Source organism: Eptesicus fuscus, chromosome 15 (assembly GCF_027574615.1).
Source record: "Eptesicus fuscus isolate TK198812 chromosome 15, DD_ASM_mEF_20220401, whole genome shotgun sequence".
Taxonomy (NCBI): Eukaryota; Metazoa; Chordata; class Mammalia; order Chiroptera; family Vespertilionidae; genus Eptesicus; species Eptesicus fuscus.
The window spans coordinates 74024199-74033814 of NC_072487.1; the positions used below are offsets into that span (position 1 = coordinate 74024199).

Here is a 9616-nt window from a genome sequence, read left to right on the forward strand (position 1 = left end):
GTGGCCTTACTTCTTCAATATCATTGGTCTATGAGAAAGATGAAAGCGAAGGGGGCGTGGCCAGGCCCGCTCCGGCCGGGAGGAACAGGCGGAGTCACAGTGAAAGCTGTCTCCGCCCACCTGGGGGTGGGCGGGGCCCGACCTCGCCGGGTGCGCGCGCAGCTCGCTGTGTGGCCGTTCCGGGTCTCCATCGCAGGACTTGGCTGACCTGGCGGACCTGAGAGGCCGCTCTCCCGCCCCCGACCTGGACCCTCCTGCACTGCAGACCCCCCCGCAACGGGGGCCCCGGACCCCAGGACTCAGGAGGTGGGCTAGGAGCGGACAGCAGGGGATAAGCTCATCCCTTCACATCCCTTTCCTGACTCCCCACTTTCCAGAGACCCCAGTCAGCCCTCCACACGCTCCATCCTCTTAGGATCTCCCCTTCCTCGAGGATCTCTACCCTGACCCCGGCAGCATATCTGCCCCCTTCCCGACTGTCCCCGTCGCTCCTCCCACACCCCACAGTACCCCTTCTTCCCGGAGCGGATCCTTGTCCCAATCAGCCATTTCTCCCTCGGATTCCTCTCCAGGACTCAACCAGGACTTTCCAAAAGTTGCCGCGGGGCCTTCCGATCCCCTGTGAGTATGCCTGTGCCCCCGTCCCCACACTCTCGCCCTCCCCCTGTAAGTCACTGATGCTCCCAGCCCTCTATAAGGCCTTCCCCAGCCAGCTTGTTCTGCTGAGAAACGCCAGGTCATTTCTCGGTCCTTCCCCTTTTCCTCGTGCCCACCAAGCTTCACAGAAGGAGCATGTGCTGTCCTTGTCAGTGGGACCCCAAGTGGGCTCTGTCTCTCCCCCTCCCTGACACACCGAGGATGGTGGTTCCTTATTCACACCACTATCCCCTCCCTCACCCACCCCACCCACACACAAAGCACTGGGGTTCGCTCAAACACATGCGCTCTCTCCTGTCTTAGGGCATTGGGATGTACTGTCCTCTGTGTGGAATGCTCTTCTTTCAGCTTTTTGCCAAGCTGATGCCTACACATCCTTTACAACTGAGTTTCCTCACCCCCACTTCCGGCTCAATCCAGTGACCCTGTTTGACATCCCCTTAGCACACTGCACTCCAGCTTCAGAGAGCACTTTTCAACCTGATAGTTAGTTGATTACTAATGTGTCATTCACTCATTCATTTGACCAATTGTATTGAGTGCCTACTATGTGCCAGGTACGGTTGTAGACGCAATCAGCAGTAAATATAACAAAGTCCTTGTCCTCGTGGAGTTTACACTCCAGTGATGTAAGGCCAACAATGAAAATAATCTATATAATAAAAGCCTAAGCGACCATTACTGCAGACTGACCAGAACGACCGGTCGCTATGATGCGCACTGACCACCAGGGGGCAGACGGTCAATGCAGGAGCTGCTCCCTGGTGGTCAGTGCGCTCCCACAGGGGGTGCGCCTCTCAGCCAGAAGCCGGGCTCACGGCTGGTGAGCACAGCAGTGGTGGCGGGAGAGGCAGGGCTAAGATGCAGCGAGCTGAGCAGTAAGGAGCAGCGAGCAGGCAGGCGGTAAGGAGTGAGGGCTCCCGGACTTTGAGAGGATGCAGGCCAGGCTGAGGGACCCTCCCCCAGTGCACAAATTCCATGTACCGGGCCTCGCATTATCAATGAAAGGCATGACATGTCAGATGTCATAAAACATCAGGACAAAGGGATAGTGAATGGTTGAGGAGAGGCCATTTATTTTTTAAAAAGTATTTTTATTGATTTCAGAGAGCAAGAAAGAGATAGAAACATTGATGATGAGAGAGAATCATTGATCGGTTGCCTCCGGCACATCCCCTACTGGGGATTGAGCCTGCAACCCGGCCATGTGCCCTGACTGGGAATCGAACCGTGACCTCCTGGGTCATAAGTCGACACTCAACCACTGAGCCACACCAGTCAGGCGAGGAGAGACCATTTAATTGGGGTGGTCAGAGAAGCCCTTCCTGATGAAGTGTGACCTGTGAGGAGGGCTTTAAGTGAAGATCTCTGGAGGAAAAGCATAATTGTTGGGAGTTTTCTATTTGGGATGAGGCTATCCGTTCCATGAAAGCAGAGGGTCAGGCTTGCTGTCTTCTCCATCGCTGAACCCCGGGAGCCTTTGCCTGTGCCTGGCAGATGGTGCCTACTCACCCTTCGGTGACTGCCCGTCCTAAGAATAGGAACCACGTCTTCCTCGGTCTCTTTTTGCATCGTGTGTAGACTGTTGATCCAGCACACGTTTCCTGGAGATAGGCAGTGTGCCCAGCACTGGCCTGAGCAGCCTTTGGAAGCAGACAGGGCACAGAGGAACTACAACCCCAGACTGTACACTCTGTTAGCTAATGAGGTTATAAACCCAGGGAGAAGAATCCACACAGACCTGAGGCGGAATCTCTGGGGTCAGAGAATTGGGTTTGGCTGGGAGTGAAAGAAAACCCAAAATAGTGGTGGCTTAAACAGTCATCAGGGAGCCAGACCTCTGTCTTATTCCACCACGTCTTCAATGTGGCTCTTACCTCATCATCCAAGATGCTGTTCGGCTCCAGGGTTACTTCCACATTCCAGCTGGCAGGAAGGAGGAAGGCCAGGAAAGGCTGCCCCCTCCCTGGAAGGACAGTTCCCAGGCGTAGCATACACCTTTTCTGATTATGTTCCATTTATCAGAACTAAGTTATAGGGCCACGTCTACTTGCAAGGGAAGCTGGGAAATGTGGTCTTTGGGGTTGAGTGGTGTCTATTACCAAGCAGAAGCAGGGAGTGGCTATTGGGGGACAACTTGTAGGCTCTGAATTGTGGAAATGGCCAGTCCAGCTAATGACTCTTTGTGCCACTCAGCGGCCATCTTCCAAGGCTGGCCAGGCTGATGGGGCCAGCGAGGATTCTCTGCACCTTGACATTCAGAAGCTGAAGGAGAAGAGGGACGTGCTGGACAAGGAGATCTCCCAGTTAATATCTGAGTAAGTCTTGTTGGGGTCCTCGGCGTACTTAACACAACTAGTGCCCAGTCATTCCAGCTCAGCATAAAGACAGAACTGCAGTGCTGGCTTCAGGCTGTCTCAGCAGCTTCTCTCGGGGCCCACATTATCTGCCTCTGCTTTCGTCTGCACCCACCCGGCTTTCCTCCCTGCAAGCGGGGTTTTCAGTGCCTGGGGGAAGCTGGTTCTGCCACAGCTCCTGAGTTTCCCATGCCCCTTGCTCCAGCCGCACGGCTCAGGCTCAGCAGCTTTTGAATGCATTTCCCACTTGAGGGGTTTCTGACTATCACTCATGTGCCCATCTGTGAATCCCTCAGCCGTGGCCAGGGTCACACAGTACCAGTGTGGTTGGGACGGCTCTTTACGGGTACAGGGAGCATTTGCCAGGGACTGATCCCGTTACTGTCAGCATTAGTGGGCAGGGTGTATCCTGCCATCTCTGTGCCGCAGTGCTGAGCACCTAGTAGGCCCTTTGTGAACGTTTGTTAAGTAGATGTTACTCTCTGAACCTTGGGTCCTCATCAGCTTTCTCTTTCTCCATCCCGCACCCCAGAGGCTACAGTGTGGATGAACTGGAGGACCACATCTCCCAGCTCCACGAGTATAACGACATCAAAGATGTGGGCCAGATGCTGCTGGGCAAGCTAGGTGAGCGGCAGGACTCCGGGGAGCAAACAGGCTTAGAAGGAGTCCCTACTCCCCATCGGTGTTTGGATTTTCCTCCTGGGCTACTCTGTTTTGTTTTGTTTCTTTTAAAATTTGTATTGATTGATTGATTTGAGAGAGAGAGAAAGGGGGGGGGGGGGCGGGGGAAGGGAGAAAAAAATAAATCCATTTGTTGTTCCACTTATTTATGTATTCACGGGTGATTCTTGTATGTTCCCTGAGCTGGGATCAAACCTGAAACCTTGGCGTATCAGGGCGACGCTTAACCAACTGAGCTACCCGGCCATGGCCATCTCCTGGGCATTCTAACTTGCCAACCCTCCGTCCTTCTCAGCTGCCCCGCTCCCTGAATGCCCCTGCCCCAGGGAGGGCTTCTCTGTTTCAGTGAGGAGCGGGTCCCAAATGAGGGGAAGGAGAAAACAGGATGAGGGAGTTATCAATGGTGAGAGGAGGATGAGCAGGGCCAGGGAGAAAGGAATGCAAGGTGATTGTGGCCTAGTGGTTAGGACATGTGCTCGCTAGATAGACCCCAGCTGGAGACCTGTCCTTTAGGTCCTAGGAGCTCGAGCGGGCGGCCTGTCCGTTTTCACTTGTTCAGTGAGAGTTTACTGAGCACCTGCCCTGTGCTGCTCTACAAAGCATGGGCACACTTTGGAGAAGTGGACACGTGAAAGGCTCTGTTTTCATGTGACTTCCGTTTCCATGTTGGAGGGGAGGGGAATGGTCACTAACTAAAGAACACAAAGGCATTATAAAACGTGTTAAGTGCCATGAAGGGATGAATCAAAGGGCAGAGATGGAGAGGCAGGAACAGGTGGCAAGTGGGGGCGAGGGGAGGTCAGCGGAGGCCTCTGAGGTGAGCCCATCCCATTGGAGGAAAGAGGGCCCTGGAGGGAGCAGGAGGAGGTGTCACCACATGGCCAGGCACGGCAGCGGGGCCAGGCTAAGGAGGCCGGCTGTGCAGCAGGCGCTGCATAGACCACATGTGCATTTCCATTCTCGGCAGATGGCTCCAGCTGCTCTGGGTGGAGAAAAGATTCGAGGGGAGCTTTGTTTGGCTCCTCTGCAAAGTGGGGTGAGGGTTCAGTGAGTCTAGTTTGGGATGGCCAGGCAGGAGGGTTATCTTGGCAACTGGGGGAGCAGGAAGAAGGTGTAGGAGTGGGGGCTGGGTGGTCTGGGATGTGGCCATTCTCCCACTGGACATTCATCCTGCCTTTCAGCCGTGATCCGAGGTGTCGCCACCAAAGAGTTGTATCCAGAATTTGGCCTGGACATGAGTGACTGAGCGGAGGCGCCCAGCGCCTTGTCCACGGCCTCTGGGACAGGCGATGAAGTGTCAGCAGCCCTTTTCCAGAGAGCCCACCTGAGGCAGGAGGGAGCCCGGGGAGGCAGAAGGTGTGTTTCCGGCTCCAGGACTCCCGAGGTGGCCCAGTGATGCCTGTGTATGTATGTACGTTGTCCTATTTGTAAATAAACATGTAGATAATCTTTTTTTAAAATATATTTTATTGATTTTTTTACAGAGAGGAAGGGAGAGGGACAGAGAGTTAGAAACATTGATGAGAGAAAAACATGGATTAGCTGCCTCCTGCACACCTCCTACTGGGGATGTGCCCGCAACCAAGTTACATGACCTTGACCATAATTGAACCTGGGACCCTTCAATCCGCCGGCCGACGCTCTATCCACTGAGCCAAACCAGCCAGGGCAAAGCATGTAGATAATCTTGATGTGAATCTGGATGCTGTCCCTCTCCTCTGGTAACCCCATCTCACCCTGGAGCCAGCCTGCCTTTGTTAGAACAACCTTATGTGAGCCAGGCACTGTGCTAAGTGCTTTACGTCCATTATCTCGAATGCTAAAATCCATCCTATGGGGATTTAGTTTTGCTGTCCCCTCTTTTCAGATGTGGAAATTGAGGCTCAGAGAGGCAAAGTGACTTGCCCAAGGTCACACAGCCAGTAAGTAGCAGAGCAGGGATTCGAGCCCAAGTCTAACTCTGAAGCTGTTGGTTTGCAGTACTGCCTTTCTGGGTTGGGGACAAGCAAGTAAGAGCTGAGAGTGAAATAGCAACATTGAGAAGATTTCTTACCTTGTTAACTGATCTGCAGAATGAGGGTTCCGATCCCTAGTTGTAACCTCTGCCAAGCAAGGGTGAGCTGTCACTTCTTCATTGGGTGTCGCTTATCGTGACCAACTATCACTGGCAGGGGTGAAACTGGAGTGTCGCAACTGCTCAGTGCAATCCAGAATGACAGCATTTCCCACCAGACTTGCTAAGAGTTCTGACTGTTCCAGCTGCCGCTCTGGCCCTGTCCTGCTGGACATTCACATAAGATGTGACAGCAGCCCTTGGGGACAGGCTGTCATGAGGTGAAGTAAGAATCGTTTCTAAAAACCAACCAATCAATCAAAATATATTTTTTAAAAAATTTAAAAAGTCAATACCAGGAGCAGGGAGCCACGGTCTCTCGGTCTCTGCTCACCTGCCAGCAGGAAGTCCGGGAGCTAAGAAACAATGACATGTTTGATAAAGGGGTTGCAGGAGCACATTTGAGTGGCACCTCACCAACTTGGGACGTGGAGAAACTTCCCGGGAGAAGAGACATCAATGCCTGCTGTTAGAAAGAAGGAGTCAGCCAGCAGGAATGCGGGAGAGTATTCCAGGAGGGATGTTGCATTTGCAAAGGACCGGAAGCAGAGAACTTGGGTCCAGGGCACGAAAGGACTGAGTCGAGGTGGGGAGTGATTAGAAAAGGAACCCGAACACAGTGCCCTAGCTGGCTTGGCTCCAGCGCAGCTCTGCGTGGTGACCAATATTTTTGGGAGGAGTGGGTGCAGTTTCATTTCCTGCAACCCACATGCTTGATGATTTAACTCTGAGGATTTGAAAATCCAATAAAGAGCCTGGACAGGTAGTTCAGCTGGTGAGAGCATTGTCCCAATACGCCAAGGTTTGGGGTTCCATCCCCGGTCAGAGCACGTACAGGAAGCAACCAATGATGCAAAAATAAGTGAAACATATCTTCTCTCTCTCTCTCTTCTCTCTCTCTCTCTCTCAGTCAATCAATAAATACAAATTTTAATCCAATAAAGACATGTAAGGCAGACATGTAGGAAAAAGTAACAGAGGGAATGCACCAAAATAGTAATAATGCTTATTTAAGATAGGGTTATTGAGGGTTTTTTCTTTTTTCCCCATATTTCTATACAGCACTCAAAGTTACCATCCTGTGGGCAATACAGAGGTTGTGGGACCCACATGTCCACACCCCGCCACAGCACCTCTGAGCTCACTGAGTTCTCAGTCTCGCTTAATTAATCCTGGCCTTCCTGTAGCTGATGCTTTATTTCTCCCATCCCCTTTTTGGTATCAGACTTTACATCGATGTTTCTCTCTCTGTCTCTCCCCTTCCTTCCACTCCCTCTAAAAATCAATGGGAAAATATCCTCCAATGAGGATTAACAAAATAAAAACTTACAGCAAGATATCTTTTTTTAAAAAATATATTTTTTATTGATTTCAGAGAAGAAGGGAGAGGGAGAGAGAGATAGAAACATCAATGATGAGAGAGAATCATTGATTGGCTGCCTCCTGCACCCCACACTGGGGATCAAGCCCACAACCTGGGCATGTGCCCTTGACTGGAATCGAACCCAGGAGCTTTCAGTCCGCAGGCCAACACTCTATCCGCTGAGCCAAACGGGCCAGGTCAGGGTCCCATTTTAAGGCACTAAATAGTATGCTTGGAAGGGAAGCATCATCTGGGACCATTTCCTTCTTTTGCGAGTCCCTTCTCCCAGATGTCATGGCGAGAGGCTGCCCCAAGGGGGCAGTGTCCGCTCAGAGATGAGCCCGGCGGCCAGGAGGCTACTGGAGGGCCTCGCTGGGAAGTCGGGAGCCAGACTACCCAGCGCCCCTTAGAGAAGAGAGGGTTTTCTCTGGCAACACTCCTCCCAGGAGTATGGAGTGACACCCCTCCTCCCCCCAACTCAGTAAGAAGCCAACTGGCTGTGAGATGTGGATAGAGAGTGCCATTTCTCAGGGCCTGCGGAAAACAGGCCGCCCGGGGTAACTCTGACCTTGTAGTGCGCCGTCTGTTTGATCACATCCAGGGCAAAGTTCCCTGAAAATATTTGTCACCTGGCAAGACAGAAGTTCAAAACACAAGTTCAAAACCGCCTGCATTCTCGTCCCTGGGAACCAAAGGGGTCATTTCTGGGCAGCCTGACCTCACCGAGGGAGTGTCACCGGTTGGCACCTCACATTATTTTTATTTTTTTATTTTTTCTAAGGTGTTTTTACAGTAACACGAATTTTTTTTTTAAATCCTCACCCGAAAAGAAAAGAAAAGAAAATCCTCACCCGAGGATATGTTTATTACTTTTGAGAGAGAGAGAGAGAGAGAGAGAGAGAGAGAGAGAAACATCGCTCAGTTCCTTTCGTATGCCCCCTAACTGGAGGTGGAACCCACTACAGCCAGGCCAGCACCCCACTTTAGCTTTGCTCAGAAGAAGGGGACACCTCGGGAATGGAGAGAGAGGAGGAAGGCCAGGCAAGGGGCCCAGCTACAAGCAAAGGTTTCCCCAGAGAAGGGTTGGATGGTAGTAATAACCAACATGTAGAAAACACTGTGGGTCAGTGTGGCTAGGTGAGGTACTCCCATATATCCCCAGTTCAGTATCCCCAAACTGAAGCTCGGGGTGGAGCGATCTGCTCAAGGTCACAGGTCCAAACCTCAGAGTATGGCTGCCATGTGCTGTTCTACACCCCGGCAGAGGCTCATCCTCTCTTGAGTATCTTACCCAAGGTCGTGCATTAATAAAAGGAGTCAGAACTTGAACCCAGAACTCTGAGTTAAGCCCAAGGTCTTAACCACAAATCTCTACTGTGCTTCTTACAAGTTGCATCTGCCCTGACCTAGCAGCCAGGCCAGTGTTCAGAAATGAACAGCCTCAGCTTTGACATTGGGCTTGGCCTTGGCCCCTCTCCTAATTTCTCTGAGTAGGAGGCTTTGCTCTCTTCTCAGTGAGCCCCTCATTCCCAACATCGGGAACTCTGAACAGGAGCAGATCCTCTCCTGCCCTTTACCTCTCAGTTTCTTGTTTCATCCCAGAATCCCCAAGGATCTCAGCTGCAGTAAAAATCCGGGCAGCTAACACGCTGAGCACATGCTCTGTGCCAGGCCCCAAACCTAGCGCTCGGTGTGGCGATTGCGTGTATTCCTAATGGTAGCCCTAAGAGGTATGTGGTTATCCCCATCTTCCAGATGAAGCAAATGAAGCTCAGAGAGGTTAAATCACCTTCCCAAAGAAACACAGGTAAATAGCAGACTCAGAGATTGAGGGCTCCAAGGACATGTTCTTTTAAATATTTCTAAACCTCTGAGCATCACAATTATCCAAGAGGGCTTTTTAAAATAAAATTTGGGCCTTGGTCAGTGCTGCTCAGTGGATGGAGTGTCGTCCTGTGAACTGAAGGATCAAGAGGTTGATTCCCGGTCAAGGGCCTGGGTTGCAGGTTCGATCCCCTGCCCGGTTCGGAGCATGTACAAGAGGCAACCAATCGATCAATGTGTCTCTCTCACATCGATGTTCCCCTCTTTCCCCACCCCCTTCTCTTAAAGTCAATGGAAAAAAATATCCTCAGGTGATGATTAACAAAAGAATAATAAAACTAAAATAAAGATTCGAGTCCCTAACCCCTGCCTAGGGATTCTGATTTTGCAAGCCTGAGGCAGACTTATATTTTTTAATGAGCAACCCAGGTGTCTTGATATCTGGCCTCTCCGGTGAGTGTTCCTTAACAATTGACAAATTGCTTTTAATAACTTTTAATAACAAGTAATAATGTCTGATCAAATCCTGCCTCCAAACAAGCTGTCTCTAAACCCACCTCCAGAGCCACGGGCCCCAGAGCCACGGGCCCCAGAGCCAGCTCCAGGCCAGACCCCGGT

General features: G+C 51.6%; 1 protein-coding gene across 1 annotated transcript; it reads left to right on the forward strand.

The window, feature by feature from the left end:
- Nucleotides 1–103: 103 nt before the first annotated feature.
- On the forward strand, nucleotides 104–5158 carry SWI5 (SWI5 homologous recombination repair protein; the record flags this gene model as incomplete). Its single annotated transcript, XM_028127136.2, has 5 exons — nucleotides 104–306; nucleotides 573–621; nucleotides 2854–2975; nucleotides 3547–3641; nucleotides 4880–5158. Coding segments are annotated over 5 exons (534 nt in total), but the record flags the coding sequence as incomplete, so codon positions are not given.
- Nucleotides 5159–9616: the final 4458 nt, after the last annotated feature.